At 49.7% G+C, this 24,800-nt stretch overlaps 1 protein-coding gene across 1 annotated transcript; it reads left to right on the top strand.

Moving 5' to 3' along the window:
• Positions 1–8,467: 8,467 nt before the first annotated feature.
• DUSP5 (dual specificity phosphatase 5) lies at positions 8,468–21,011 on the top strand. Its single transcript, XM_014851183.3, has 4 exons — positions 8,468–9,075; positions 13,870–14,018; positions 16,899–17,118; positions 19,870–21,011. The coding sequence occupies exons 1-4, from the start codon at positions 8,697–8,699 to the stop codon at positions 20,274–20,276; spliced, it is 1,155 nt and encodes a 384-aa protein (XP_014706669.2). The 5' UTR covers positions 8,468–8,696; the 3' UTR covers positions 20,277–21,011.
• The last annotated feature ends 3,789 nt before the right edge of the window (positions 21,012–24,800 follow it).

The raw sequence follows: 24,800 nt of genomic DNA, 5'->3' as shown, positions 1-24,800 counted from the left end.
ATAGCTTTACCTCCCCCGGATTTTGGAGATTTTCCTTAAAATCATTTCCCAAAAGTGGAATTACTAGGTTAAAGGGTAATAAACATTTTTAGACTTCATATACATAATTCCTGATTGCACAAAGCAGGTGTTATTTCCAGATTTAACCGCCCCCCATCTTATGGTTCCCAGAACCTCCCTGCCCCACCCCCACCCCCAGCATATCTTCTCCTCCCTGGAGACCCACACCTGGCTCTTCCTCCAGTCCTCTCTGTGCTGCCTCCTATCCCATCTCCTTTAGCCTCACAGCCTTTCTCCCCTCTGCCTGTGTAAATCCTCCCTGGTTTTCAATTCTTACACATTTTCCCAGCCCACCGTGACTGAGTGGGCCCTTGGCCATCCCCTCTTCCTCTGATCTCACCCAGCCCCTTGAACCTATGACCAAACCCAGATTGACTTGTTGATCTTCTTTCCCTTTCACGATTTCAGATTCAGGTCCATAACAACCAGACAGTAAGTCCTTGAGGTCAAGAATGAAGTCTTGGGCTTCTCTTCCTTCCCCACTCAGCCCAGGGCTGAGCAGTATGGTGCTAGGACCAGAGTCCCCCTTTCATGTATTCACTGGGCAAAATGTCATACTAGGGTCAGCTGTGGGCCAGGCTGGGGACTCTGACTGGCTCCTTGGTCAGGGGGAGAGAGGGAAAAGTAAATAATCAAGTGTAACCATGAAGGACAGAGGCTTTGATGTAAGTTCATAACAGAAGAGAGAGAGGGAGAGGTCAGCTCAGCCTCGTGGGCTTTGCTCAGTAGGTGACACTTGCTGAATGTCTGGCTGCGTGACCCTGAACAAGTCATCTAACCTCTCTGAACCTGGGTGCCCCCATCTGTACTAGGCTCTCTTCAGTAGGATATAATGAGGCTAAACAAGATATTTAGGTGAACTTGCCAAGCCAGAAGCATGCAGCAGTTGCTCAATAAATGTTTGCTTATGGTGAGGGCTCAGCACAGATTTATGGATTAATAAATTGTCTGGGGCTGCACCGGCAGGATGTTGACAGCTGTAGGGCTCGTGCGTCTCAGTAGGCTTGTTTTTCTTGCTTGGGGAATAGGTTGCTAGATGCCCATTTCTTCCATCAAGGGGCAAGTTTCTTGCAGGGTTTAGCTGCCTGGGTCTTGAGTCTAGAGTCTGGAGGGACATGAGTGAGGGTTGGCATCTGTTAGGTGTGATATATGCTTACAAGAAGTTTACTCGTGAATCATCTTTGCCTCCAGTGTGGTGAAGCAATGGGATGGAATGTCGAAAATGCCTCCTTTTACATCCTTTTTCTGGGCAGGCTGCAAACTCGCTCCCATTTAAGCTGCAAATCATCCTGCCCTAACAGGGAGAACTTCACACGAGGCCCCGAGGAACGAGGCTTCCGGGGGTGATGTCACCCGGGGTTCGAGGAACTTCAAGGGCACCAGGCTGGGCTCTTATTCATCCTCCCGGCCGTCAAGGGGGGCTCAGAACAGGCCCATCCCTGCAACAGATGCAGCTCAAGGTTACGGCCAAGGTCAGACCTATTAGGTGTCTTTTGGTGGTGTGGGTGGAACAGGGATTACTGGCCTCAAGTTTAGATTTAATGCTGAGAGAATCCTTAGATATCATCTAATTCAATTCTCCTCCCCTTTTGTGGAGGGGGAAACTGAGGCTCAGAAAAGTCAAGAGATTTGTTCAAACTCACACAGCTATGGCATGAGTTATAAAGCTAGGACTTGAACCTGGGTCTCCTGACTCCTGGTACATTGCTCTTTCCAAACCCCACAGGTGCGATAGTCTCATCATCCTCTGCTCTATCTGGGGTTACATCTCAACCCACCCCTACCCCCAGTATACACCAGTCACTATAAAACTGACAATAGAGCTACTGTCTATTGGATAAGTTACTGAAGTAAGCACCAGGCTAAATGTGCAGGATGTACTGTCTAACTTAAGTCTTTCAACACCTCTAAGAGTTAAGTACTATAATTCCTTGCTACTCCAAGTGTGGTCTGTGGCCCAGCAGCATCAGGATCACCTGCAAGCTGGTTGGAAATGCAGAATCTCAGGCCCCAGAATGAGAATTTGCATTTCAACAGGCTCCTGTGATTTTATGCACAATCAAGTTTGGGAAGTGCTGCCATAAGTAATCCCACTTTGGAGACAGGAAATTGATGCATAGAGAGGGGAAGTGACTCCCAGAGTGACCCACAGCAGGTCAGATGCAGAGTTCTGGTGGAAACTTGGGGAAAGCCCTTGCTCTGAACTTGAGGTTTAGGAATGTTTTCCACTAGTCGTAGGCCAGGGGTGAAAGGATTCTAGCCCACCCCCACCCTCCCAGGAGCAAGGAAGTTACTGATGAAAAAGAATATCCCAAGTGCTTTACAAGGTACTTTCATGTCTACTATTTGGTTTCTACTTTACAAATTATTAATTATCCCAACCTTACTCAAGAAGAAACTATAGCTTGGAGGAGTTTAAGCCATTTGTAGAAGGCTACATTGCTGGCCATTTGCAGAGCCCGGGCCCAACACTGGTCTGCTTTACTCCAGAACCCAAAGACTGTTTCCCTAAGCACGGGATGGCATCCTAGTGGCAGGAGAGGCTGTATACTGTAGGCCGTACACAGACAAAAGTCTCCCATTTGAATTGTGATGTATTTAAATTTCTACTACAAAAAAATAGAATTAGATTATCAAACCCCAGATACTATTGCTTAAGACAGAATAAGAGTTTGGGTTTTTTTTTTCTTTTAATGCATCTCTATAAAGTCAATTTCAGGGATGATAGAGGAGGTGGTACTCAGATGTTGCAAAATCCATGAGGGTGGTAAGAGAAAGAATGGAGTCTGAGAAACATCTACAGATACCAAACTACAGAGGGAGGGAGAGAGAGGGAGGGAGAGAGAGAGAGTGAGAGCTCTACCCAGAAGTTGTTGACATTTCATGTATGGGTGGTTTTTGTCCCATGGCGCCACCATCTTCCTTGCTTCCAAGGTCTTAGTTGGAGTAAACACAATGCTCGCTCAAGGGCACACACATCTCATTAAAAAGAAAAGACCAAGTTGCACTAGTCATTTATCCTTCTGGCCTGAATCTCTAGGGCTGAAGCTGGAGAGATGACAAACTTGCTCCTTTTAACCTCCTCCCACCCCCAGCCCACTTCCTTTCAAGGATGCCCCCGCACCTTCTAGACCAGACTTGACGTGCTGCATGGGGGAGGCAGGAACTGGGGATAAAATCCCCCTCCCATTCTTCAGGAATAGACTGTGGCCCCTCAATGGAAGGGAAAAACTGCATCTCTTTGCTTTCAAGTGTTTGCCTTCTTCCCTCTCTTCCTTTCTCTAACCACTCCTAGGGCCCTTAATAGTCATTCTTTTTTTGTAGGACCTTTGAACTTTGAGTAAATGGGTATTCTTTGCTGCATCCTGGTTTCATTCAGGAATCATAAGTAAAGAATTCTGGCAAATAAATAAAATGTCTTCTAGGAGTCTGGAAAACTGTTATGATAAGGAACAAGGACTGTTATCTTAGAAAAGAGAGGTTGGGAAGGGTCAAGATGGCCATCTTCAAATATTTCAAAACAGGTCTAGATTTATACTGTATTTCTCCAGACCTGGAAGCAAAGGGTAGAAGATACAGGGAAGTTGGCTTCAGCTATGTGACCTTGGTCAACTGTAAAATGGAGGCAACAGTTTTTACATCACAGGGTGGTTGTAAGGATTAAGTGAAGTGCTCAGAACATACCTGGCATCTCATAAAAATCCCAGGATACGCTTGTTTCCTTTTTTGGCCTCATTCAAAAATGTCTCATGAGGCACTAAGCTCCCTCTCTGGAAAATTTCAAGATAGAATTATAATTCCTTACTGCCAAGATTCTGGGCTTCGGTGCTGCCATGACTTTTCATAAAGAAAAACACTGGCTTACATAGAGCCCTCGCCACGCTCCAGGCATGCAGAGAAAGGCTTTTCGTAGGTACTTCGTTTAATCTTCTCATCAGCCCTACAAGGTAGGTACTATTATTATCTCCATTTTTTTCTTCAAATGAGAGGACTTTGGCTTATAGAGGTGAAGTAACTTGCCCAAGGTCACAGAATCAGTAAGTGGCAGACCAGGGGCTTAAACCTCAGGGTGTCACACTTGAAAGTCCTTGCTCTTAGAATTGGAGGGGTTATTTAGCAAATCAAAACTCCTTTCCTAGGCTCGCCTGCTCTTATACTCCAGCCTTTATTGATCTCTCTTCGTCCGCTCTCAATATCAAAACATCCAATTTAGCACTTATTATTGTGTGAACAGCTTCTTGTCTCTCCTACCTTACTGTAAGTGGGTCTGGGGATTTTGCTCTTTACATATCCCCCTCTACTCAGTGAGCCTTCAGAAGACAGCAAGTAACTCCCTCTTTCCTGCCATGGCTACCCCCATCTTCTTTTCCTGTGACATTAGAAAACAGTCTTTTCTTGGCTAGAACAAATACTACAGTCTGTTCAACTAGCTAACATTTATTGAGTTCTTAACATGCGCCAGGCATTGTTCTCAGTACTTCACATGTATTAACTCACTGAATCCTGATAGGCACTTCTAAGCTAAGTCCTATTTTCACTCCCATTTTACAGAAGAGGAAGCTGAATGTACCAGCATCAGGACCGAGTAAATGAGTGAATGCTTTGCTGATGGATAATATTATTTGCAACAACAACCATAAAAATACCTTATGCTTGCATCATGCAATACAGCTTTAGGTACATTATGTCACTGTCACTCACCATTAGCAGGTAGGCACTAATGTCCCCATTTTATAGCAGAGGAAACCACGGCTCTAAGAGGGTGAGTGATTCTCAGGAGTCACACAGCAAGTGCTGTCTGTACCCCTGACGGAACATTGTATTTCCTCCATTCTAAGATCCTGGGGGCGAGAGAGATGGGAGGGCCATGGGGAGGAAAACGCCTAGACACACAAAAGGCACTCTATTAATATTAGGTAAGCGAATAAAAGCTGGTCACAGCAGAGACTGAATGGGAGAGAATGACGAATAGAACAAGGTCCTGCCTCATCCACTCACATGTTAATTTAAATTCTGCTTTTTTTCCTGAACTCACCCTCACCCCTATTCCAAACCAGTAGGGTACACAGGCATGGTTATTTACCCAAATCCGGTCTCAGACACTCTCCTCTTCCTCCTAGGCCTGTGGCCGATGAACTCTAGTTCCTGATCCTAGAGACTGTGCATCCACAGTCTCTTATGTTGCCTCCTTACCCAGGGTCTAAGGCCCTCATTTATGCTCTGGCCAACTCTCTTCCCAAGTGCCTCCTAAAAAGCCAGCTGCTGTCAAGTCTCAGCAAGCACTGAATTCCATTCCACCAAGACTGATTGAGCTCTTACCAAGTGCTAAGTGTTATGCCGGGAGTCACAGATGGTGGGATAAGTCCTGAGTGTGGCCCTGGAGCCTGCAGGATGATAGGAGGATAGATAGCACTCCTGTGTCAGGTTGGGGGAGTGGGAAACCGCACAAGTGTGAGGACCCCTAGGAGGGCGACTGATTAACAGGCTGGGGGGCTTTGGGGCAGCTTCTTGGAGGTGCAACAGTAGCTCTGGAGTTGGCGTGTAAAGGTGAAGAAGGATTCCTATAGGAAGGAATGGCGGAGGCCGTCAAGGCCTGAAGAAAGGGTGGAGGCAGCAACCTTGCTGGGCAAGTTGAGGAAACAGGCAGTTTGTTGTGACTGGAGCCTGGGAATGGGGAAGGGGGGTAGGGAGAAAAACAAGGATAGAGGTGGGTTATGGCCAATTGGTTGGAACAAGGACCTTGGTGTTCCACTAAGGAATCTGGATTTTATCAGACCGTGCGTAGGTGTCACTGAGGGTTTTTGAGCAAAGCAGATGGGCTCTGTGCTCAGATCTATGCTTAAAAAGATCACAATGCAGAGGACAAGAGAGCAAAGAGAGGGCTTAGAGCTTGGGAAACAGGATGCTACTGTAGGGCCCGGTGGCTGGATAATGGGGCCCTTTAACTACAGCCACGGGCAGGACAGGCTACATAATTTGTGGCGTCCAATCCAAAAGGAAAAAGCAGACTCCTTTGTCCAAAAATTAAGAATTTCAAGAGAGTGACAGCAGAGCATTAAACCAAGCATGAGGTCCTTCTAAGTATGGGGCCCTGTGCAGCTGCACAGGTCACACACCCATGATGCTGGCCCCGGCCATGGGACTGGAAAGGGTAGGTCAGAAGAGAGATCTGGAAGGCAGGATTCTGGGACTTGGTGATCTGTTGGACATGGGAAGGAAGGGAGCAATCTGATTGACGGATGACCATCCTACACTGGTTGCCGGACCACCCCACTGCTTACTGGGCACCCCCCTGGGGGGCCCAAGATCAACTCTAACTTATTAATACATCTAAAGTTCACCCCTTCCTCCTCCTGCTACCCACCCAGACCTGTTCCTGTACAGTCCCTATCTAAAGATGTCACCATTCACCCAGTCACCCCAGTTTAAAACCCTGGCATCACCCTCTACTCTTCTCTCCCCATCCCAACACTTCCGGCAATTTACTTCCTAAATGTTTCTCCCATCTGTGTGGCCTCTTCAATTGCTGCTATCACTGCCAAGTCCCACAGGCCCTTATCAGCTCAGGCCTGGATTACCCACAAAAGCCTCCTGTCTCCATGACTCAGGTCTGGACTAACCCACCCCTGCTCTCAAATAAAACATCCATCCTCCACAGTATTGCCACAGTGAGGCCCCCAAATGCTCCCCAACCAGGTCACTGAGTAAGACCCCTCATTGGGGGCTGCTCCAGCCAAAGGATAAGATCCAAATGCTTTAAATGGCACACAAGTCCCTCCGTCATCTGTCTGCTTAATTTTCTGATAAACGCCACAAGTGCCTTAGTCTCCCACACAATTCCAGCACATACCATGCTGGGTTTGCTTTTTTCTTCTTTACCTCAAGCAGTTTCCTCTGCCTGGAATGCTCCCCTCCCCCTCCACGGCCTGGCTAACCTCGATTCATTCTTCGAAATTCACCTCAGCTCTCCTCACCCTGGATGCTCTTCCATACTGACTACAGGACCTTAAAGAGGCCATGGCTGCTCCATACATGTGTGGTTTTGGGGAAATGTCTGGGTGTGGATGGCACCAGTGACACTGGGGAGGACCAGGTGCAGGGATGGCTGGCATGGATAACATCAAAAATAAAGAAAACCCCCACATTACGTTGTCGTTAAGACTCCACTGCAGGACGAGGACAGAGCCTCTGACTCAATGCAGCTGTGACCAGAGGCAATGTCAGCTATCTGGTGTCCAGTTTGATTGCATTTGATTTCAGAATTTGATCTCTGCTTCCTTCTAAAAGCCTCATTCCCCCATGTCGGTAGTAAACAAACCCCTCTCTAGTGGAGGCAGGCTCCAGCCAACAATAATATGGTTCCTAGTGAGCTTGAGGGTAGAGACATGTTTCCCTCACACGTGTGCCCACAGCTAGAAGAGCCTGGGCACAAAACCAACCCTCAATAAATACTTGCTGAATGGGTGAATCGTGCCCCAGTTTCCCAAGGCAGCGGATGGGAAGCTGAAGCTGCTGGGGACTGGTGGGGGCAGACAGCCTGGGATTATAGTTGATCCACAGATAATCCCCCAAATCCAGAAGCCACCTGGACAGTCGGCTGGTCTGAGCTCCGTCAATGGAAGCATGTTGATGCTGCAGCTGATTTCACAACAGATTTTCCAGGGGCCAGAAAACGGCTCCACAAAAAACAGTTATTCTACTTATCATTGGAAGGTGACAGAGAAAAGTACTGTCAATCCTTGGAGGGCAGAATCCATTTGGGGAGATTAACTTGTTGGCTCTTCTCTCTCCATTTTTACTTTTGGGTACTTTTATTATGGAAAATCGCAAACATACAAAAAGTGGAGAAAACAGTATAATGAACCCCCAAGTACCCATCACTCAGCTTCAACGATTACCAACACAAGCCCAAACTCGAGTCATCCATAACTCATCTCTTGAAGCAAATCCCAGCTATCATCTCATTTCACGCGTAAAGACTTTGGTAAGCATCGGAATCCATTTCTGACTCATCTGAGGGCACTAGCCAAGGGCTCCCCTTGCTCTGCCTTACACGGTGCCGGCCCCCAGCAGGTTCTGAACCTACGTCTATGAAACTCAAAGCCCGATTGTGCGGCGCCGGCCCTGCCTCCCCCGCTTCCTCTTCTTCCCGCACAGCGTGGGTCACCTCGGCCCCATGGCGTTCCTGACACCCCACCGGCAGTCCCCGGTGATGCGCGAGTGAGTCTCTCCGAGCGATGCCACAGAGAGCACACGGAGGCGCCTTCCACTTCCTCCTTCTCTGGCTGACTAACGCCGTCCGCCCGGCCCGCGCCTCCCGCTCCCCGGGGGCGTGGCCACAGCCCGAAGGGGCGGGGAAAGCCCATACTCGGCCTTATATGGGCAGCCACGTCACCAGCCGCACGCTCATTCACATAAAACGCTGCGCGCTGGCGGAATCCCCGGCTTCTGGGGCGGCGAGTGGCAGGGCTCGGCGCCCAGCGTGCTGGGCGGGAAGGAAGAGTTGAGCGGCCGCTCCGGCGCACGGCTCGGTCGGCGGGCCGCAGCCCCGCGGGTCGCTCGCTTGTGCCTCGCCAGCGGGCACCCTGGCCGTGGGCACTTGCGGGGCGCGCGGCGCGGAGCCGCTGGGCGGCGGCATGAAGGTCACGTCGCTCGACGGGCGCCAGCTGCGCAAGATGCTCCGCAAGGAGGCGGCGGCGCGCTGCGTGGTGCTCGACTGCCGGCCCTACCTGGCCTTCGCCGCCTCGAGCGTGCGCGGCTCGCTCAACGTCAACCTCAACTCGGTGGTGCTGCGGCGGGCCCGCGGCGGCGCGGTGTCGGCGCGCTACGTGCTGCCCGACGAGGCGGCGCGCGCGCGGCTGCTGCAGGAGGGCGGCGGCGGCGTGGCGGCCGTGGTCGTGCTTGACCAGGGCAGCCGCCACTGGCAGAAGCTGCGCGAAGAGAGCGCCGCTCGCGTCGTGCTCACCTCGCTGCTCGCCTGCCTGCCCGCCGGCCCGCGGGTCTACTTCCTCAAAGGTGAGCGCGTCGGGGCCGCCGATCCCCTGTCACCCTCCCCGCCTCCGCGCCAGGACGGCCCCGGGCTCTGGGTCCCCTCCTTGCGCGGGGCGCCCTCCTCGACCCTGGAACCCGGGAAGTCTCCGCTTGCCGGAGTCTGCACTCTGGGGCCTGACGTGCGCTAGGGCGGGCACTGCCAGTGTCAGCGCTCAGAGCTTCCCCCTCCCCACCCGCGTTCCTCGAAAGCGCCTGACGGCCTCTGCGCCTGCCCAGGTGGGTTGGTTACGCAGCGGTTGCTTAGCAGTTTGGGGGCCGTCGGCTCGTGCTGGGCGCGGGCCCCGTTTCCTGGCGCGGGCTTCGCCGCTCTCCCGGGGGCCCGGGCTCTGGGTCTTCCTGATATATCGATCTGGCGGATCAGCAGGTCGCGACCTCCCCCCAGGAGAGTGGCGCCATGGTGTCCCCTTTCCTGCCGCCTGGACAATTAACGTACGTTAGGCTGTGTTCACCGACCCCACTTGCCTTTTTGACCCTGGCGAACCCCTCCCCTTCCTTTCCATTTCGTTTTATTGCTTTTTATTGTTTTCCTGCGGCCTCCCCTTCTCCTCTCAGGCGTTTCTCTAGCTCAGTTTGGAGCTAACAGCCTTCCCACCCTTTCCACCCCTTCCCTCCCCCGCCCGGGGATCATCCCCGGTTGAGTCCTGAGCCAAATCAGGGCCAATCTCCCGCTATCAGCCCGGGATGGGAGGCGGGCCGCCTAGCGAGCCAGGACCTAAGAGAGGTGCCGCAGGGTGGCGGAGGAGGGGATTCCGTGGCCTTTGGTTTGTGAGACCCCCAGAAACTGTGCCACCAGTCTGTCCATTACACCTGCTAGGGAGATGATTTTGACTTCTGGTGGTGAGTGAGTGACTGACTCTCAAGCTTAAGACCTTGATTTCTGGGTCACTTCCCATGACCGCTCCCGCCTCGTATTTGAGTCTGTTGTACCCGCACATGTGTGGGAGACCTAGCCCGCAGTGCACAGATGAGGGCTCAGCCAAGACTGCGCCTGGAGACCCCTCCAACTCTGGTCCAGCTCCCTTGAGATGTACAGTGTAGGGCCCTGTTTTAAAATCCTGCAATTTGGGGAATTTCACACAGTCGGGCCAGGAGATTCCAGAGGCGCTTGGGCAGCTCCTACCTCTATTAGCACCTCTTGCAGACTGTCCCCTGTTGTTCCTGTTAGGGAGATAACAGAGGCAGAAGAAGATAATCTTCCTCTTCCAGCCAGGCTCAGCCCCCAGGGGACGGAGGGATGCCCTCCAGGCTCTGCAGAGGTTTCTCACGTGGCCCCTGATTTCTTTCTCTTCATGATGTGGTTTTTGTCTCCTGCTCTTAGCGCTGAGTACAGGAAAAGCTTCCCCCTCCCCAGTAGCATGAAAGATTTGTTCCAGGAAACCCCTCCTGGTCCTGCCCCTGCTCCCCACCCCTCCCAAACTGCCATGCTGACAGTTTAGAAATTACTTCACCGCAAGTAGGCAACTCTGTAGACTCACATCTCAGGAAAATAAATGTTTAAAAATTTTAATGAAAGTAACATACACAGGTAAAAATTTGAACAGCACAAAGGCTGTACAATAAAAATTGGGTCTTCCGCACACTCTAGAACCCAGTTCCACTCCCCAGAGACAACCATGAACCGTTTCTTGTTGATCTTTAAATAAGTTAATTTTCCATGAGTATCTTTAAAAAATAGAATGATTTTGTGTATTTCCTCTTCCTGACTCTTTTACCCAGCTAGATCTTGGGCGATTTGTCCATATCAGAGCGTATGTGTCTGGTTCAGTTTTTTTTTTTTTTTAAAGATTTTTTATTTTTTTCCTTTTTCTCCCCAAAGCCCCCCAGTACATAGTTGTATATTCTTCGTTGTGGGTCCTTCTAGTTGTGGCATGTGGGACGCTGCCTCGGCGTGGTTTGATGAGCAGTGCCATGTCCGCACCCAGGATTCGAACCAACAAAACACTGGGCCGCCTGCAGCGGAGCGTGTGAACTTAACCACTCGGCCACGGGGCCAGCCCCTCTGGTTCACTTTTTAAACCAGTCCCCTGCTGATACCCACTAGGTTGCCTCCAGCCTCACTGTTTGAAGCAGTGTGATCCAGTATATCTTTGTCCAAATGTGTTTTAAGATTTTATTTTACCTTTTTCTCCCAAAGCCCCCGGTACATAGTTGTGTATTTTTAGTTGTGGAGCCTTCTAGTTGTGGCATGTGGGATGCCACCTCAGCATGGCTTGATGAGTGGCGCCATGTCCGCGCCCAGCATTCGAACCGGCGAAACCCTGGGCCACTGAAGCAGAGACTGTGAACTTAACCTCTCCGCCACAGGGCCGGCCCCGTGTCCAAATGCTTTTGCATGTGCACTGTCTTTCAGTAAAGTTATAGAATTGCCAGGTTGAAAGTTATGTGCATTTTAAATTTCAGTAGAAATTGCTTGATACTTACCCTTATGACACTACTAAATGTTAAGTTGTTGCCAAAGAATTTTTATTTCTTTACCCAACTCATGTCCAGATATGAGTTGAGGTTTTAATCTAGTGGCATCTGGGATCTTGGAGACAATGCCTTTTTACACTTCCCTTTAAGCGCTCCCCCCCCCCCCACCAAAACTCTGTTGAGATGATAACCGAATGGTGGTGTCAGTGCCAATTTATACATCCATGCACTTTCTCTGCTCTCCTCCCCTGGTGATGCGGTGGTGATGGAAAGCAGAATCCCTCTGAAGAGGGTTGAAGCAGCCAAAAGTATTGCCAGGGCTCTTGCGACCCAAGTGAGGCACCAGAGAGGAATGTTCTGTCTCTCCACGCCTCTGATGGAAGTGGGTGGAAGACAGAGACCATCTAATCTGGAGGACTCCTCCTGACCCCAACTTGAAGAGGCAGGGCCTGTTTATCTGTCCCTCAACTACACTGAGACTCTTTGTCTGCCTGCCTTATTTTGTCAACAGGCAGGCAGGACCCAGCCCACACACGCACCTCCTGTCTGTCTTCCTAACAGCCATCTCTTAAGTGCTCTATTTAAAGCCAAGAGCTGGGGCAGTCTGAAGGCTTCTCTTTCCCAAGCCTCATTCTGAGGTTTAGGAGGGCCTGGGCCACTCTTACTCCAGATTCCCATCCTGTATCGCTCACTTTGTCTCTTGGAAACCAAAATGTTGAGGCCCAGGCACAGGAAGTGATTTACTAACTAGGGACACCTCTTCCGAGGAAGCTGTGGATCAGTGTTAAGTCTGGCATTCTCTCTGCCTCCTGGAAGAGGAGGAGGCCAGGGGCTACGGTGGAGGGGAGGGGGAAGCTAAGCCACAAACACCTCTACCACCTTCCGCCTCCAGCCTGGCCTCCTGTGGTGACCGGGGACATGGTCGTTGGAGAGGACCAGAAGCTCGTCCACATAGGCCCAGTGGGCTATTTGTTGAAGTGACCACAGGGGAGATTTGGGTGTACTGAATGGGGGCGGGGGCAGTTCCAGCAAGCTGAGAGGAAGCTGTAATGGCAAGATGACTCATTCTAGGAATTGGCCGCAGCTTCTGGGAGGGAGCTGGAGACTGTCATGTAATCCATTAACCGTTTGTCTGCTGCAGGGGTTTACAAAAATCACCATGTGCTCCACATGGGGCTGTCACCACACCAAAAGACAGAAGGAAAAACGGGCTTTTAGGAAAATAACACGGTCCCAGAATGCATATTTCATTGATGACTTGACCCCAAGTGGATTCTCTGGGCCAGAAAAAGGCAGAAGCAGCTTTTCTGGAGGCTCTAGAAAGTGACTTAGGTTTCTTTGGATTGGAAACCAGGGTTTCCCCAGATGAAGCTGGCCAGCTCACCCCTCAGTGCTTGGAATTCTGAAGCTTCCAAGGCCACTTTTTCATGTGGTTCTTCCCCACTGAGTCTACTGGGCCTGAGAAGTCTTATTTATATGCTCAAGTCCCTGTGAGTTGGTCAGAGTTTTTACCTTAAGTGATCCATTTGGAGAAGTTTAAATGTGATATTAAGGATTTTTACAGAATCGTACCTGCCAGTAGTTGACTTACATTTTGAGGGCTCCTGGAGGGGAGAGTAATAAGGAGGTAGAAAGGGAGGGTACGTGGTCATCAAAAGGAGAGACGGTTTTTACTTCTGGGGACTGAGAATTAAGTTCAGAAGCCTCATTCCTCCAGTTTGGTTTGCAAGGTAATTAACTAGATTGATTACTCTTAATAGGACCTATAGAGAGGATTGTCGGCTCTGTTCTCAGCGCCCTGGGAGTGAGAAAGGGCAGGGCTGTTTTACTGCCTTGAGTGTAAACCTCAGGTCAGCCCCTAGTCCCTTATGAATAGGGGGAGTTCCAGCTAGAATCCAGTTTAGAGCTGATGGGCTAGGGACAAAACAGACCAGTTTAGGAGTATCAATCTTTCGAATGAATGAAATTCTGGATAATCACATCTGCATTTTAGATAAACAAGAGAAAAGTTTTTTTGTTTTTTGGAGGGATTTGGTTAATATTTGCTGGATGTCAGATACATTTCCTTTCACAGTTTAAGCCGCTTCTGATAGACACAAAAGGTTAATCATTGCCTCCCTGAACTAGAGCTTTTTAGAAGTATGTGTGTCATGTGTGTGTGGGTGTAAAGCCCATTTCTATTCTGAAACTATTAGTTGGTTTGACTCAATTTTTTTTATATGACCAGAATCTATATTAGCCAATATTTTTGACTGTTCCACACTCAGGGTATTGATTAATTCTGGGCAGGTTCTGACAGCCTGAGAAATCAATGCTTACATCTGTCTTACTTTTCTTTTCTTGAAGGGGGATATGAGACTTTCTACTCAGAATATCCTGAGTGCTGCGTGGACGTAAAACCCATTTCCCAAGAAAAGATTGAAACTGAGAGAGCCCTCATCAGCCAGTGTGGGAAACCAGTGCTCAACATCAGCTACAGACCGGTTTATGACCAGGTACATGGCTGTGGAAGTGCTCTCCCATCTCCTGGCTCCATTCCTTCTTCAGCACCCTGACTGCCAACCCCCACCCCCCCACCCCTCAGTAACCACTCAGCAACCAAGGTGGTTGGTTCTCTTGTGGCTCACGGTGTTGGCAGAGCCCTCTAGCTTTAGAGAGCCTCTGTTGCTTGCCAGCTTGAGTTTCCATCCAAGAATAAATGGGCTTCCTTCCAGCAAACAAGCTGACAAGAGCAAACGAGCCACAGGATGCTTGACAGCTTCTGGAGAAAAGGGGAAGTGAAAGATACATTATTATTAGCTGGCCTGGGAGATGCAGAGAAGCTTCGAAATATCGGTTTAGGTTCTCTGAAGATGTTTCAGAGCTGACTTTCAGGCTTCCGGTGTTGATCTTCTTTGTAATTGTTCCTGTTCCAGTTTCTACATACCAACCCAGTACTGTCAAGGCCTGTCTTGTTGGTATTTTTAACTGAAATGGGGCAGGGGGAGAAGTTGAGAGGGTTGTAGAGAAACTATTATTTGGATGGTAAGCAGGCTTCTCTAAGGGTTTCTAATTTCATAAATTCTGAAACCAGAGGAGACCAAGAGACACTAGAGGATTTCATGTTTCTACAAACGTGTGGGTTTTTTTCCTTCCAAGAACTGTACTTTCTGACAACTCATTAAAGGAAGAAAAAGTGGAAGGCTCAGTCAGGGGGTTACCTATGATGCAGGAAGATGACAAAAAGGGGAGCGATGACCCAAATCTATAGCAGAAACCAGAGGTTAAAACCCACCTTCCCAATTTACAGAGGGAAAAACTGTCTCACGGCCACTGAGATGATTGATTTGCAAAGCGTCCTGCTGCTCGGTTCGTGGCAGCACTAGGCCCAGAACCCCCTTCTCTTAACTCCCTGTTCTGGTTCTTTTCAGGACCTTGTTCTGTTTTCCACGTGCCTTCTTTCACAAAAGGGTCATTCTAGGCACCCGACTTGGTGGGAGGAGCTTTTCAAGTTTTTCCCACAAAATAAGACCATATCCAAATCATAAGAAGGAAAACATCCAGATGCTGCCTAAAATGCCAGCTGCCTGCCATGAGCAGAGATCTGCCCCTGGGGATGAACTTCTGAGTAAAGCCAGGTGACCTTTCCTTGAATGGGATCCTTGGTCAGGAAGCCTGTTAGCTTGGCGTGGTGCCAGGGTTGTTATTTTGTTTGTTTTCCTTTATTAAAAATACTCATGTGTTTGATGAACCCTTGGCTTGCAAGCTGTGGGCATCCGGCCTAGCTGGATTTCTATTTTTGTTTGTTTGGGTGGCGTTTTCCCCTGGTTTCTCAGAAAGTGAAAGAGAAACAAGAATTGGCAGGATGTTGTGAGAGCACACAGACCTTTGGCCAAGTGAGGACTGGGGAGGCCCTGATGTGTCTCCAGGGTTCATCTGGGGAACCCCCTCTTGCTATTTCTTAGAAGCTTTTCTGCATTGAGAGAAGCCAGGCGAGATGGTGTTAACCTTTGGTTTCTTCCTCTTGAGTCTAAACAGAAGATTCAGAAAAGGAAAGATACATGGTTTCAGGGGTGTGTTGGGCTGAGCGTCAGAAGTTGAATGAGATCCCAGGCCTGGTAGGCCAGCGCTTACCAGGTTCTAAAGAGAGAGAGATCTATGTAGGTACATCTAAAGTGTTAAACCCAGGGGCCAGCCATTGTAGGTGCTAATGAAAATACTGGTTGTTACTATTATTACCTTTTGTAAAGTTCTCTATAACTTTCTTCCAAGCGGCCAAACTGACCTTTGCTGTAATATTTGACTTCTCAGGAAAGAAAAAGCAAACACCACAGCCTGGGTAATTTGAGAATTGCCTACTGCTGCTGGCCCTGGTCCCATGCCCCTTTCCCTAGTATGGGTCTGGCAGAGAGTTTCCATTCCGCTCTTATTCTGGGACAGGAAATGGAAACACAGGAAGCGGATGGATGATATGGGAAAGGTTCCCAAAGACACAGCCCCTGTGCCTCCAGCTCAGTGTTTCCCTCTAAATCTCCAGGGGCTCCCATTGTTCCAACATCACTGGCTTCTCTTGCCACCCTGGAAATGCTGAGCTGCCAGAGTTTGACTAGCTAGCAGGTTTTTTTAGCTTTGCCTCAGGGTCGATGGTCTCCTGGTTCTCATCGAGATCCTCCTTAACTAGAAACCTGGTGTGTGGGGGGCCTCCCAAAAGGATGAGGATGTAAGCATCTCTCACCAAACCCTTGAGCGCACACAAAGAAGATCAGGGGTGGGGGAAGCCCCTCCCCTCATGACCTAACAGCTTTTCTTAATCTGAGAATTCCGGGGTAGATAGTAGTTCTTTTCACTTCTTAAGAAGCATACTTTTTTGTGGGAGAGGGGACCCATTTTAACATCTCTGAAATCTGGGTGCATCTGAGGATCAACAGTGTCCTAGGTTTGGTGACATACAGTATATAAAACCTCGGGACTGTAGAGGGGGCAGCTCACCTTGTTGAACCCTTCCCCATTTTATCTAGAAAGAAACCGAGGTTGCCCCAAGGTTAAAGGGCCTCTTGGTTCTTCCCATGATGCCACACTGCTTCTCATCCTTGGCAGCATAGGAAGGCTGCTGGCATTTCCTACCTCCTTGATATGTGCAAGAAAATGAAAATCTGTGCTGTGTGGGCTTTGCTGTCACTGAGTCATGAGGCTGCAATGTAGGGTAGAGAGTTTGCCAGGATGGAGGCTCCACCTACACTCTGGGCTGAACTGCCCTGGCTCTGAACTCTCTCTACCTGGAAACCAGAGAGGGAACCTCCCACCTTAAAACAAACAGGTCAGGGTTGTTTGGTTTCTTCTCCCAAATGAGCAAGCTCATCCAGTATTTCCTGGTCGTCTTTTGCCCCTGCTTCCAGGGCGGCCCTGTTGAAATCCTTCCGTTCCTCTACCTTGGAAGTGCCTACCATGCATCCGAGTGCGAGTTCCTTGCCAACCTGCACATCACGGCCCTGCTCAATGTGTCCCGGCGGACCTCCGAGGCCTGCACGACCCGCCTACACTACAAATGGATCCCTGTGGAGGACAGTCACACGGCCGACATCAGCTCCCACTTTCAAGAAGCAATAGACTTCATTGGTAGGTTCAGCCATTCGCCCTCAGTTGTTTTGGGAGCCCCCTAGGGACACGTGACCTTGGATTTTGACGTACTGATGGGGGCTACCTTCACCAAGAAGAAAAGTATCTTGTGTATGCAACCACCAACAGTTGGAGCCAAGAAGGGACGCAGTCACCGAAAAGGCACGGGAAGATTTGAGTTGCTACTAATAGGAGCTTTAATTAGCAAGATAAATGAATTAATTCAATTTTATGGCTGTGCTCACTGCTGCTCTTGTTTTTGTTTGTAGCTGGGCGGGAAGCAGAGGGCCTCTGTGCGTAATGCTCCACGCCAGGGAAGCAGGGGAGGGAAAGAAGCACCCTAACCGTGGTTCTACGTAGGTTGGGATATTTTTAAAAGCAAACAGAAGGATGGAGAGCACACTACTTACGCACTGAGCCCCGAGGGCCCTGGCAGCTTTCCATAGTTTTTGGCAAACTGCTTTGAGGGCAGTTTGTTTTGCATTTTCAGCTAGTTTTGGATTAAAGATAGCACTTGACTCAAGCTCCATGCTTTATGTGCGGGAAAGTTGGCATCTTTTGCTTCCTTTGTACATTCTGTGAGGCAGTTTTCATTTATTCCATTGTGTAGACCTGGAAACCTCTGGTCCCTTTGCCTGGAAAAGGCTTTGAGCTTTGGGTTTCCAGCTCCTCACTGTAGCCTGGGTCGTTCCTCTGTTTGACATCTTCTTTTTCCCCCATCCCTCTCCCTGGGGGACCAGGCAGACCGTTTTCTGTCTCAAATTTGCAAGCACCAGACTTTGTGGTCTCGCCTCCCTTTCCAGAGTGCTTCCTTCCCTTTAATGCGCATAGTTGGAGCTGAGATGTATCCTGTTCTGAAGGATGTTGGAGGGGAAAAGGCAGATGCTGGGCACAGCAGTAATGACTTAGTGCAGGTAGCAATTAAAGGCCCCCCATCAGCCGCTTGGTGGGCCCTCTGCTTGTCACACACGATTTCTGCTCTACAGGAAACCCAAAATGAGAAACTCGCCAGAGGCAAAAGGCTGAGCCTGTCCTCCTTGTCCTCTGAGCCTCTGGGTTGAGATGATTCCCTCAGAGTCTCTGAGAGGCAGCCGAAATGATGGGTTCAGGGTGGGAAGCCCTTGACTTGTTCTCCCTGTCCCTGGGAATGCCTTGCCCTTCTCAACCTGTTATTTAATTACCTAGATAGCTACTCAGTGAGGTCATGAAACCCGCCCCTAACCATGTCTCAGAAGCTTCCCTCCCCATCCTGTGTCTGTATTGTCTCTGTGTACACAACCACACAAACAGTGTTTTGAAAGCACAGGATGCTTCTCCCCAGACTCCTTGCCTTGCTGATAGAAGGAGGGACTGAGGCCGAATCGCACTCACCTCTTCCAAGGGCCATGTGGAAGACAAGCCCTGCAGGGGAGAGTGGGGTCCAGAAGCCGTGCACTCTAGGCCTTGGGTGTGGCCGTGGGCCAGTTAGAAGCTAGACTACAAAGGAAGCCAGTAGAAGCAAAGGAAAGTCTGAGCCACGACCCTGTAATCCTAGGGATTTGTGGTCTCTCCTTTGAGCTAGTTTACAGGGATGGTTTTTTTCTTTTGAGTCACAGACTGAATTGGGGGCACCTCTAATGAGCTAACCTGGGGTGTCCTTTGGGATTTTTGTTCTGATGAGGAAACTCCAGGGTTCCTCCCTCAGTCCTGAGAAACTTGAGCTTTTAGATCTTGCAGATTCATTGGCAAACTCCTTGAACTTGAAAAGGAAGGTGGGTAAGGGGGCTGACTTTACTTGCCCTTTAGAATCTTGTGTTTTTGCATTCTGTGGCCTCACGTAGTGCCAGGTACATCTAACTTCCTGTGATGTAATTGTTTTCTCACTAACAAGACAGGGAATTGAAAGTCTGTTTTTTGTGGTTTTTGTTTGATGTGTAGATATGTTTAGCCTTTTACCCCTTCCCATTTTTAACAGTTGTTGCTCTTTTGGGGGGGATGAATAGAGCAGAAAAGGAAGCCGACCTCCTTGTTGTCATATTGAGCTAAAGAATGCTAACTGATGGTGGTAGCTTTATAGCAGTGACTCCCATTGTTGTGCAAGATGGAGTTTGTGAAAGCCATTTATATCCTCCATCTTGTAAGCGTCACTTAGCCAGGGCTATAATTAGTGGCTGTGCACTATTTATTGTGTTTGGTGATGGGAACCCTGGGGACCCAGCCAAGCATCCGCCCTGGCAGAGCCAGACAGGGTGCCCGGGAAGGCTGGCAGGCCTCCACCAGGATGGGGGCTAGGTCATCACCATTAGAATCAGACCCAGAGAGACAAGAATTGTTTCTCCAAGTCAGTCTTTGTGCCTGGGACCCTCAGAAAAATGTGCATACTCAATAAAAACTTGCATGCAATTTGAAGGATTTTCCAGTGTCCTCTTGAAACCCATCCATGGAACCCAAGTTAAGATGGCATCCCTGGGAAGCGATTACTCCCGGTCTAGCGCCTCTAATGGCAGAATCTGTGCAAGTATCCTGGAGAACTGGAAAGCTGCTCTAAGGACTATAAGGGTCCTACATGGGGGATAGACAGTGGTAGGACCCCAAAAGCTCTATCCTCACCAGTGGCAATTAAGGACGGGCAAAAGTCTCATGTGGGACCACAGCTGTTGAACTGGCATGACGGTTTGATAAATAGGCCACTTTTGTGTTTAATTCTTATGTTTTGGCATTGCCTTTGGGTTCCAATCCTGGCTCATTCCTACTGTCTTTTCCTCCTTCCAGACTGTGTCAGGGAAAAGGGAGGCAAGGTCCTGGTCCACTGTGAGGCTGGGATCTCCCGTTCACCCACCATCTGCATGGCTTACCTCATGAAGACCAAGCAGTTCCGCCTGAAGGACGCCTTTGATTACATCAAGCAGAGGAGGAGTGTGATCTCACCCAACTTTGGCTTCATGGGCCAGCTCCTGCAGTATGAATCTGAGATCCTGCCTTCCACGCCCACCCCTCAGGCTCCCTCTTGCCAAGGGGAGGCAGCTGGCTCTTCATTCAAAGCTCATTTGCAGACACTGAGCCCTGACGTGCAGGGTTCCTACTGCACATTCCCTACCTCGGTGCTGGCGCCAGTGCCCACCCACTCGACAGTCTCAGAGCTCAGCAGGAGCCCCATGGCCACAGCTACATCCTGCTAAAACTGGGATGGGGGAACCAGCCCAGCCCCAGGAACAACTGTGATTTTGTTTTTTAAACTCGTGGACATTTCATACCTGTGCAATACTGAAGACCTCCCTGTCCCACTGCCCCAGTGGGATAGTAATGGTCACCGGGCTTGCAAACAAACTTCAGACTGACCTCGGGGATAGGTTCTCGGGACTGAAGGAAGGCCAAGCCATTAGGAGAGCACAGCGTGTGCTGACTACTGTACTTCCAGACCCTCTGCCCTCTCAGGACTGCCCAGTCCTTGCACCTCAAAGTTCGCCTTTTCATTTCAAGCGTAAGGCAATAAATACCTGCAGCAACGGGGGAGAAAGCATTTGCTAGACTGGGAGAAAAGGCAGTTAATGAAGCCAATTCATTTTGAAGGAAGCACAATTTCCACCTTTTTTAACTTTGGCAGACTCAGCATCTGTCTCTGTTGCTTCAGGACATAAGCCAACCACCATCTAGTCAGGGAAGTAACCCTGCAGGGTTTGTAGGGACATGACCTATGCTGATTGGAACCCTCAGATGTTTCTGAGACGCCGTCTTGGGGTCCAGTGGAGGCAGCTGGTTGAAGTAGCAAGACACAGACCCTTCTGGGTTTCCTTTCCCTGTGGGTTCTTCCCTGGCTGTGGACTTTGGCATGATTCTCATTCATACTTGAACCTTTCTCCTTGCACCTCTCCTCAAAGCAACTCTTGTGTCACTTGAAAAGAGTTCTTCAGACCCTAGACCAAAAATCACCCCTTTGAGGTGGTGGCAGTGGGTGCCAGGAGAAAAGGGGTACCTGCTGTTGGGGTCAGTGGCATTGAAACGGTCGTTTCCCCAGCTTGTTGTCCTTCTGTGTGCTTGTCTCGTCTCTTGTGACACTTGTTTTCTTCCCTGCCCCTGGGGGTTGTCTTCAAGCTGTTGACTTGTGGGATTTTGCAATGTGGTACTACTACTTTTTTGTCTGTAGGTTTTATTTCTCCAGGGGAAAAGGCAATAATTCCCTAAAATCCAAACAAATGTGAAGAAAAGCATTGTTGTTGGTTGTTGTTGTTTTTTATAGTGCAAAATAAAAATAGTTAAAAAAAAAGGCACTTCTTCATGTTGCGGAGTTGGTAAGGTAGAATACCTTTAGCTGGGGCCCCAGCCTGCTTCACTGGGTTGTATTTCCAAATGACGTCTAGGGTGGTGGTGGTGGACGTGCAGCTGTAGGCGTGAGGCTGTGTATCTGCTCACCAGCTGGCGATCTGAACAACTGCTTTCCTGCTGAAGGCTTCCCTAAGCTCCTGTGCAAGAGAAGTCCACACGGAGATGCAGGCGCATGGGGAGGTGGTCAGAGCACCCAGCCACTCTGGGCTCTTCACTCCCGTGAGCCCAGGCAGAGAGTTTGACTGGAGCTCAGATTCTTAATCTATGAAATGAGTGAACTGAGCTGCATGATCCCGAAAGTCCCTTAAAGCTCAAGACCCGTGACTCTAGCAAGCCTAAGTGCCAAGCTTGTGGTCAGCGTCCCCCCTCCGGTGCCTGGCAGGCACATGGCAGACACTCAGAAAAGGTTGGGAAATGGCCAAGGGATGGAGAAGTGAACTGGAGGAAGATTCACCTTCAGTGCCTGCCCCCCTCTTTTTACCCTTGGAACTAATTCTTCAGATAATTCAGGAGTTCCAAGGTAAATCCCTCAATGAGTGGGTTTAAATCCACGGCTGAGTCAACTTGTCTTCTGAGTGATTCCCTTTGTGGTGGAAGGAAGGGGCCGTAATGACTTCTCCCCATGGCTGCCTATGCCTCCGCTCCAGCCTAGCTCTTGGGGCCTGTTTCCTTAGAGGAAACCAGGAACTGGCTGTTATTTACACCATTCCAGTCAACTGGTGCCCGACATGGAGCTTCCACCATACCCCTTGCTTCTGGAGGGCCCAAGGAGGCCTCCAGCTCTCTCAGCAGGCACCGTGTCAGCAAATAGCAAGATGCGGGCTGAGCCCAGGACAGCCTAGCTCTTTCTAAATCTCTCCCCTCAGAGGCTGTGTGGTTGGGGCCTTGCTCCTCACATGCTTTCTCCTTTCCCCAACTCTCCCTCCACAGGTTTCTTGGAAAGTCCGCAGATCAGAACGCCACCCACACTGGGGAACCTGCATTTCCTTCAGCTCAAGCCCCTCTTCGGAACCCAAGCAGGGTTTCCATGGAAGAAAGGGGAGTGAAGCGCATGGACAGGAGGAAGTCCTGGGTTCTAGCCCTCACCCCGCCCTTAACTCCCGTGCTTTGCAGCTAATCTCTAACGTCTGTGGACCAAACTTCAGGGCTTGATCTAGCTGATGCTTGAGGTCCCTCCCCCGTCTCACATCTCTGAGCCTCTGCTCAGCCTTGGAATGTGCCCTGGAAGCTTGCCCATTGTGCAGGCCTGTCCAGGTGTCGAATGGCTGGAATGGGAAGCTGGGTGCAGGCTGGGCAGAGGTGCTAAGCTGCATCCCGCTTGCTGACATTTGCTTTATTGCATTAAAGTCTTTCTCTGAAGGGTGAGTAAGGCCTCTAAATCAGGCGTATGAGGATTGCTCATAAGCCAGTGAGTCACTGGAGGGTAAGCCAAGTGAAGCCCCACAGCTGGAGATGGCTCTGCAACTCTCACTCCCTTAATAATCTCATTAATTACACCTTCATTTTTGCCAAGACCAACTTTACACTGGCTCCCAGTGCCAGGTGGGGAATTAAAAGCTGCTGTTCAGTTCCTTCATCCCCAGGTTTGAGAAAACACCTCTGTTGGTGTCCAGCAGCATCTCAGGTAGAGATGTCTCTGGGAGAATAGAAATGCTAGTGCTCCCCTATTCTATTTTCCAGCTGGGTCTGTGGGCAGGCCCCCTCAGCTCCTGAGCTGGGCCTGACGGAGGCAGGAAATGTATGAGCAGCCTCACACCAGTAGCCAGTAGGCTGGCAGGAGCCCTGTGTACCCATGGGAGGGTACAGATGGGTAACCTCCTTTGTGTGAGGACCTGTAGAAAATGCCGCTCAGATCTCCATACCCTGAAAAGCTGTGCCTCTCTGAGTTGCTGTTGGTTTATCTTCTGAACACTATAAAGCTTGTGACTGCCCCTGTTTTCCTTCTTGCTCAGGCCACTAAGCAGCTCGTAACTAAGTTTTTATCCTACCTCTAGAAATTTTATAGGACCTTATGGCATGTATTTTGGGTATTGACTCTACCCTGTTTCCATTAAAATTTCTCAACTCTATTTTTCTTTTACTTCCATTTCTGCAGTGACTTAAAACAAACACACAAACAAAAAACCTTTGGGTAGTAGAGATTAAGTATACCACAATGCATTTATGTAATGAGGTGGTATCTAAACACATATAGATAGAAGCCCGTGCATCCTCAATGTTAATGCTCTCCATCTCACTGAAGGATTCATCCATGGGACTGAGTTCCCACTGCCAAGTTGTGTATTCTTTCTGGAATAAATCCTGTCCAGAATTAGAGCCCCATGGGCTGGGGCCCCAGCTCCTCGCCTTAGAGTCTCTGGCACTGCCCTCTACTTTCAACGCTGTATTCTGCTGCTGGTGCCCTTCTTTGGGAGGGAAGGAGCTGGCACAGATGGACAGATTGCTCAAAGCCACAGTGCAGACCTTCCTGACCCCGACACGCTGGATGTGATGGACGTGACTCCATGCCTAGATAACCATCATCCCTCCATCCATTTCACACTGGGCACCTGCTAGAACTTTGGATTCAGTGGGGAACAAGAGCCAGGTGGCCCTACCCTCATGGAGTTCATAAGTACTGACGACCATTCACTGGACGTTCTGTCCCAGACTGGAGCTGGCCTCTGAATTGAACCCACACCCCGGCTCCACACAATCCCGTTCCCCAGCTCCCCTCTTCTAGGCTCCAGCTCTATCCTCTCCCTCTGGTCCCAGCATGCTTCATGACCAAGCTCCTGGATAGGCCAGCCTGTAGACATGACTGTTTACCTGTGCTAACGATCTGAGGCCTGCCTTGGCTCATCCCTCAGGTTCTCTCGCATCATTTACTAACTTGTTTTGAACACTGTATTAATTAGTCTTGCCCCCGTTGCCACTCCCACTGCCACCCCTACCACAGTGCAAAAAAGAAATGAGCTCTCATTGAGCCCTGGTCCTTTCTAAGTTATTTGGCTGATATCAAAAGTGTGTGTCAGAGCCAGCCCTGATGGGCTAGCAGTTAAAGTTCGGCCTGCTTGCCTCAGCGGCCCAGATTTGGTTCCCCAGCATGGAACCATTTGTCTATCAATAGCCATGCTGTGGCGGCAGCTCACATAGAAGAAGCAGAAGAACTTACAACTATATACAACTGTGTCCTGGGGCTTTGTAGCAGAGAAAGAAAGAAAAAAGGAGGAAGATTGGCAAGAGATGTTAGCTTAGAGTGAATCTTCTCCTTCCAAAAAAAAAAAGGGGGGGGGGGGCGGATATTAAGCACTGACTATGTGCCGCAAACCAAGCTAGGCATGTGCACAGGTATCATCTCATTTAATCCTCTCCACAACTCTACAAACGTTTTCATTATT

This window comes from Equus asinus, chromosome 2, assembly GCF_041296235.1.
Source record: "Equus asinus isolate D_3611 breed Donkey chromosome 2, EquAss-T2T_v2, whole genome shotgun sequence".
Lineage (NCBI taxonomy): Eukaryota > Metazoa > Chordata > Mammalia > Perissodactyla > Equidae > Equus > Equus asinus.
This window is presented reverse-complemented; position numbering and strand designations above follow the sequence as displayed.